Consider the following 7,215-nt stretch of genomic DNA (forward strand, 5'->3'; position numbering starts at 1 on the left):
GTCTCTCTAGCCTTCCCTCCCTTAGGTAAGATTTATTAAGATACCCAGTCATAGAATCACCCCCACTTCCTGACAGCATCCAATCCAGAGCAAAGTCCTGCTTCTTTAGAGGCTTAGTTCCTTAGACCCTTAGCCCAAACTCATCTAATACAACCTCAAATCCTGTAATAGGATCTTCCTAACACTCTCTTACTTAGATTTCCCAAAATTCTCCAGTTCATGGTTGAGTAATAAACCCAATTTACTTAACTACAGGTGGATTCTTGGTGGTCTTTGGCTGGAGGGCACTGACACACAAAACCATGGGATTAATATCTTCAAATATATAGAACAGTATACATCAACAAGAAAAGGATTCACATACCAATAAAAAACGGGACAAAAAGAAAAAAAAAGGAAAAATAGTCACAAGAGAAGAACTACAAACAAATGGCTTCATAAGCATTGAAAAAATGTTTTATTTCAAATGCATAAAATTATGCTGCTGATTCAGTTGATGGGACCATCATTTCAGTTTGAGTCCATTTTCTGCTCCTGCAGAAAATCCAGAAAATCTCAACACTAAGAGCCTGAGAAGCCCTGTATTAGCGTTAGTTTATCCTCTCCCACCAAGTTGGGGTAGCCGGGTAGAGACAAGGGTCCAGAAGTGGTTCTCAACGAGGTTTAGCTCCGCCCCAGTCGCAGTTACGTCACCTTCCCCCAGTAAATCCACATTCCCGCGGTCGACGTGGTCCCCCGAGGGAGCGGCGGCGCAACTCAGGCCGGCTGGTCCTAGATGAAGGACATTCTAGCCGACCCCCTACTCGATGGTAGGGCCCTCCGCAGTCCGGCCTCCGGGCGCCGCCATGTTGGAGCCTCAGTACGGGAGCCATGGCTGCGAGCGAACGACCGGCTGCCGGACCCGGGCCAGCTCCGCTGAGCACATGCTGGAGGTGCGGCCGGGGCTGTTCCTGGGTGGAGCTGCGGCAGTCGCGGAGCCGGACCACCTGAGAGAGGCGGGCATCACGGCCGTGCTGACGGTGGACTCGGAGGAGACCGACTTCAACACGGGGGCTGGGGTCGAGGGTCTACGGAGTCTCTTCGTGCCAGCGCTGGACAAACCCGAGACCGACCTGCTTAGCCATCTGGACCGGTGCGTGGCCTTCCTCGGCCAGGCCCGCGCCGAGGGCCGCGCGGTGCTGGTGCATTGGTGAGTGGCCGGGTCCGTGGGGAGAGCAACACCGCCACGCTTCCAGCCTGCCCCCCTCACCCTTCTCCCAGGCCCCAGAAGAGGACGAAGGGGCTGTCAGCCACTAGAACCTTCTCCTCCCTCTCGCACAGGCTTGTGTCTGAGAGAGGATCGGGCAGGAGGCGGGCCCCTGATGGCGTGCAGGCTTTCATTCATTCAGTTTGTGTTGGTTCATTCTGCAGCAGCTGAGTTTTGTTTCGGAGGTAGGAGGAATCTTCAGGTAAATGACAAAGTCCCTGCACCTACAGAGTTTAAATCTGTTCACGAGAAGCCAGACACATACCCAGATTATTGTAATGCAGACTAGGATGCGAGATGTGTAGTAAGAGATTAACAAAGGTTAAGGTTATTCAAACTTCAGAGGAAGAGATTATTTTCATTGCTTTTGTTTGAGGCGTGGTGGCTGATGTAGGGGAAGTTTGGGGAGAGAAAAATTGGTTAGGACGTAAAGGATCCCTAAGCCATTCCTAGGGGAAAGATGGCGTAGGTGATAGCAATGGCAAAAAGAGTGTAATAACGATAGTTTACATTTATTGAGCCAGCACTTTTACTGCCAGCATTTGTTCTAAATATTACATAAAGGACATAAGGTAGTGATAAAAGGGAAAGAAGTCTGGGATCAGATCTCCAGGGCCCTTAAGCCAGCAAAGGAGTTTAGATTTTTTTCTGAAGCCATTATAAAATGTTAAAAAAAATTAGTGTAATTATTTTTGAATAGGTAATACCTTCATATGGTTCAGAATTCAAAATGAATAAGGAAATAAGGGAATAATTCTTTTGTACAGCCGTAGTAATTCAGAGGCAAAAGGTTTATTTGAGTAGAAGAAGCAGACAAGAAGTGGACCTGAACTTTACCGTTAATGGGGGGCTGGGTTTTTTTGGGTTTTTTAAATTGTTGGTATTTGATATTTTAAAGGTTTCTTTTTCAGTCACGCAGGGGTCAGTCGAAGTGTGGCTGTAATGACTGCTTTTATGATGAAGACTGACCAACTTACCTTTGAAAAAGCCTATGAAAACCTTAAGACTATCAAACCAGAGGCTAAGTGAGTTTTTTGTCGTAGTAATAATTCTGCTTTTGTGACGTGATTTTATTTATTTAAAGAAAAATTAACTCTATGTTTGTTTGTCCTTGCAGGATGAATGAGGGGTTTGAGTGGCAACTGAAATTATACCAGGCAATGGGATGTGAAGTAGATACCTCTAGTGCAGTTTATAAACAGTATCGTTTACAAAAGGTTACAGAGAAGTATCCAGGTGAGTAATAATTGGTAGTATGTGTTCAGTCCTTTCCAGATGCTGTTTACTCTGACACCAAATGTTTCAGGTGCATTATCTCTTTTTCCAGCAATCCCTTGAGATAGGTACTTTTATTTCCTTTTGAAACCATGGTTTAGCAAGAAATAGCTTGTTCAGGGTCACAAGGTTTGTAAGTGGCTGGCTTGAATTTGAACTCAGGCAGTCTGTGCCTGGAACCCAAGGGCTTGATCACTGTGCCCTCCTACCTCATCCTGATTTCTCAACAATGGACAGTTTTTTTTTTTTTTAATTTCTGAAGTTAGCCCTACTTGCCTCAATTTGACATTAGCTGAATTTTGTCTGAAAATGCAGAGTTGATTTTGACAAATGGATATATTTTGTGTCATGTAGAATTGCAGAACTTACCTCAAGAACTCTTTGCTGTTGACCCATCCGCCATTACACAAGGATTGAAAGATGGGGTTCTCTACAAATGTAGGAAATGCAGGTAAAATATTTTGTATCCTCTGGAGATTTTATTTTGTCTCAGAATAGCTGAAATAGCTGAAAAGTACTGAAAGTTTCAGTTTCTTAAAATCTTGTAGGAGGAATTTGTTTAATTGAATAATACAGAAATTTCATATTCAAATCTGGTTTCAAGAAGAATATGAATTCTTAAAAGTAAAAGTAATGTGGTTACTTGAGGTTATTGAAAATTAAAGTAGCATAATCAATGTTATATTAATTTGCCCCCTAAGAAATACTGCACATTTAATCTATTTTTTCATCCTTTTGCAAGTCATTAATGTTTTTGTTTGTTTGGGGGTTGCAGGCGATCTTTATTTCGAAGTTCTAGCATTTTGGATCATAATGAAGGAAGTGGTCCTATAGCCTTTGCCCACAAGAGAATGACACCATCCCTCATGCTTACTACAGGGAGTCAGGCTCAATGTACATCTTATTTCATTGAACCTGTGCAGTGGATGGAATCCACTTTGTTGGGAGTGATGGATGGACAGGTGAGAACACATTTTACTTTCTACGGTTTTATGTCATCTATATTTTGTTCCTTTCATTTTAAACCATATTTTAGCTAGCATTTTACTCCATCTTAACTGCTTTCTTTCTAAAGTTTAGTATCTTTCTAATGTAGACAAGACTTTATCAAAGATAAATTAGTCAAATAAAAACCAGCTGACGTAAAATAGTGAACCACTTTTGGTGGAAAGCTGTTGGTCTAAGTTAATTAATTCCTTTTAAGGCTATTGTTTGTATTTTTTCAAATTAAGACTAACAAACTAATTAGAATATATTTAACAAAACTTGAACTTTGTAAGAAGTAGGGCAAATCACGGATTTTAAAATTAGATTTTAAATTTCTTCTTAATCTTCCTTTTTTTCTCTTTTGGCTCCGTGTATTTGTTTTCTTGATCTTTCAGTTTTGTATGTTTGTTATGAGATTCTTTTTCATTTCCTGTTAATTCTAAAGAATGCAGCTCATATGAGCATCCTGTGACAGCCACAATTCTTTAGGTTTACATGATATTAATCTAAAGATATTCTAAATCTAAGATATAATGATGTTTAAAGTTTGTATAAGTTTGTATGGTGAGTATTTTATGAAACCTTTTCACTGTATTATTTCATTTGAAGAATACAATAACTTTATAAAATCGAGCACATATATATTCACATTTTATATGTGAGGAAACTTAGTTTGCATTAGTTAGTGTCTTGCCTAGAAAGAGGTACCCTATATTCAAACCCACGGTTTCAGATAATGCTGCTTTATTGAGGTATAATTCACTTACCATATAATTTACCCATTGAAAGTGTACAATTCAGTGGTTTTTAGTATATTCACAGAGGTTTTTGCAACTATCACCATTTTTATCGCTACCAAATATACCTTGTACAGCAGTCACTTCCCATTCTTGATGATATTATTTGTTGAAGTCCACTTTATCTGTTTTTTTCTTTTGTGGCTTGTGCTTTTGCCTTGCTGCTTTTGTTTATTGTTTTTTTGGACGTGCCTTGCAGCTTGTGGGATCCTAGTTCCCCAACCAGGGATTGAACCTGGGCCCTCGGCAGTGGCAGTGTGGAGTCTTAACCACCGGACTGCCAGGGAATTCCCTTGCTGCTTTTATTTAACCCGGAAAACACACAAGATAAAGGCGCTTTTGTGAAATATTCTAGATCACATTTGTGCATACTTCTTTGTACACTTATTTGAATTTTCTTATAGAATATATACCTAAAAGTGGAATTCCTGGCTTGAGGAGTGTGTACATTTTAAATATTACTGATAGTCTGGGCTGACATTAACAATGTCCATACAAATTTGCCTTTCACTAGTGTTGAATGCATGTACTCATTTCCCCATACCCTTGACATAATGCATATTGTAAAATTGGTAAGGTTTTGTCAATCTGTCAGTCTGTGAAATGAAAAATGTTAATCCTAAAATGTTTTAATTTGAATCTCCATGACTACTACTGAGACCAACATCTTTATATACTTATGAGCCATTTATATTTTCTTTTACAGTAAATTTCCTTCATGTCCTTGGCCCATTTTTCTGTGAGTTTTGTCTTTTTCTAATGGATTTGTAGGAGTTCTTTATATAGTCTAGAGTTTCGTGTAGTATATTGCAGATATTTTCTCCAGTCTGTTGCTTATCTCAGCTTTGTGATACATTTTTTTCTTCAGTTTTTTGAGATATAATTGACATGCAGCACTGTATAAGTTGAAGGTATACAGCATAAATGACATACATATATTGTGAATGTGGGTTTTTTAAATTGTGGTAAAATATTCATAACATAAATTTACCATTTTAACTATTTTTAAGTGTATAATTCAGTAGCATTGAGAACATTCACATTGTTGTGCAACTGTCACCACCATCTTCCCCAACTGAAATGCCATACCCATTAAACACTAATTCCCCATACCACCCCCACCAGGCCCTGGCAATCACCATTCTACTTTCTGTCTTTATGAATTTGACTACTCCAGGTACCTCATAAAGTGGAATTACACATATATTTGTCCTTTTGTGACTGGCTTATTGCACTTGGCATAATGTCCTCAAGGTTCATCCATGTTATAGCATGTATCAGAGTTTCCTTCCTTTTTAGTGCTGAATAATATTCCATTTTATGTATAGGCTACCACATTTTGTTTATCCGTTCATCTATCCACGGACATTTGGGTTGCTTCTTCCCTTTGGGTATTGTGAATAATGCTGCTATGAACATGGGTATATAAATATCTGTTTGAGTCCCTGCTTTTATCTCTTTTGGGTATATACCTAGAAGTGGAATTACTGGATCATATAGTAACTCTATGTTTAATTGTTTTGAGGAATGTGGTATATTTTGTCAGACTAAAATTTAAGATATTTATGTAATCAATTCTAGTTCCTGAGTTTTATGCCCAGACTTTCTATATAGCTCGTCGATGATTTAAAAGTCAACACATGTGCCACAGCACAGAACAGTCACAAAACCTTCTGTTTCACATCTCAACCTTCACCTTTCTCCCTTAATGCTGGAACTAATCTATTCCTCCTCTAAACTCCCAGAGTACAACATACTTCTTACACAATTATTGTAGTCTACTATCTATTACAGTAAATTGCCATTACATCTCACTGATTAGGTCAACTCCTTGAAGGTATGAGCCATGTCTTACCTGTTTTTATATCATATATTACCAAACATAATTATTTGTTTTGTATAAAAGTGAATGAATGAAGTAACACATTTATTTTATTTCAGCTTCTTTGCCCCAAATGCAATGCCAAGTTGGGTTCTTTCAACTGGTATGGTGAACAGTGCTCATGTGGTAGATGGATAACACCTGCTTTTCAAATACATAAGAACAGAGTGGATGAAATGAAAATGCTGCCAGTTTGGGGATCACAAACAAGAAAAATATAAACTTGCGACATTTGATAACTTGCTGATGATATGTGCTACCCTTGCTTATTGTCATTCATGGCAGATTGTTCAGTTTTTAGGCCATTAACATTTCATTTGAAATATGAGAAGATAAAAATCACTTGATGTGACTTAGAAACTATACTTTGTCAGCTTCTTACACTATTTAAGTAGAATGGAAATCAAAACTTTTTAATCATGTAAATTACACTTTATTTGATATTAAGATCTTCTATAACCCAGATACTTTCTTTATTTCATATATATTTAAAAGTTGTGATTTTTGGAATGTTAGTTATGTAATCTTAAGGTCTAGATGGACAAAATTGTGTATAAAAATTAGAAACTCATGTTTAAGTGACATTCTTTTATTTCTAGAAATGTAAAGCACATTTGTTTGGACATATTTTGACATTTCTCTTTCTCTCTTTTAAGGGACATTAGTAAAGCTACATTAGTCTGGGTTTTTCTTGGAAATGTAGAAGAAAAGGACATCAGTAAAACACTGACTAAAATGTGGTTTTCCTATGATACTTTTTGAAGTAATCTACTTAAAGAAATGTATTAATGTTAGGTATATTTCTAATGATGAAGAAAATTAAATGTGGAGTAACTGCATTTCAATCACCTTTTTTAGCCCGATGTGTTGAGTATTGGAAAAGGTAATATGTCCAGATTAGCTTTTTAATGTGATCTCTGGAGACTGGAATTTATTTTACTCGTTGATAATAGTTAGAATTATACCTAATTAGATACTTGAACATTTACGTGAAATCAGAATTAGCTAATAAAGAGAAATATAGTCCA

The 7,215-nt window shown here is 37.8% G+C and overlaps 1 protein-coding gene across 2 annotated transcripts; it reads left to right on the top strand.

Moving 5' to 3' along the window:
* Nucleotides 1–711: 711 nt before the first annotated feature.
* Nucleotides 712–7,215, top strand: DUSP12 (dual specificity phosphatase 12). 2 transcript variants are annotated; one of them, XM_068541156.1, is made up of 7 exons: nt 712–1,189; nt 2,158–2,271; nt 2,364–2,482; nt 2,876–2,972; nt 3,297–3,483; nt 5,012–5,044; nt 6,247–6,333. In XM_068541156.1, exons 1-6 carry the CDS (start codon nt 807–809, stop codon nt 5,012–5,014), a joined length of 903 nt encoding a protein of 300 aa, XP_068397257.1. In that variant the 5' UTR covers nt 712–806; the 3' UTR covers nt 5,015–5,044; nt 6,247–6,333. The 2 variants fall into 2 exon arrangements, with proteins under 2 accessions (XP_068397257.1, XP_068397256.1); XM_068541155.1 differs by lacking the exon at nt 5,012–5,044 and having other exon boundaries at nt 715–1,189; nt 6,247–7,215.

Source organism: Eschrichtius robustus, chromosome 3, assembly GCF_028021215.1.
Source record: "Eschrichtius robustus isolate mEscRob2 chromosome 3, mEscRob2.pri, whole genome shotgun sequence".
NCBI lineage: Eukaryota > Metazoa > Chordata > Mammalia > Artiodactyla > Eschrichtiidae > Eschrichtius > Eschrichtius robustus.

Bases quoted from the DNA above. Each gene is read 5' to 3' on its own strand.
- DUSP12 (XM_068541155.1), top strand. From the start codon at position 807: ATGGTAGGGCCCTCCGCAGTCCGGCCTCCGGGCGCCGCCATGTTGGAG. The intron at 2,973-3,296 runs GTAAAATATTTT...TGGGGGTTGCAG, and splicing joins TACAAATGTAGGAAATGCAG to GCGATCTTTATTTCGAAGTT. The intron at 3,484-6,246 runs GTGAGAACACAT...ATTTTATTTCAG, and splicing joins TGGGAGTGATGGATGGACAG to CTTCTTTGCCCCAAATGCAA.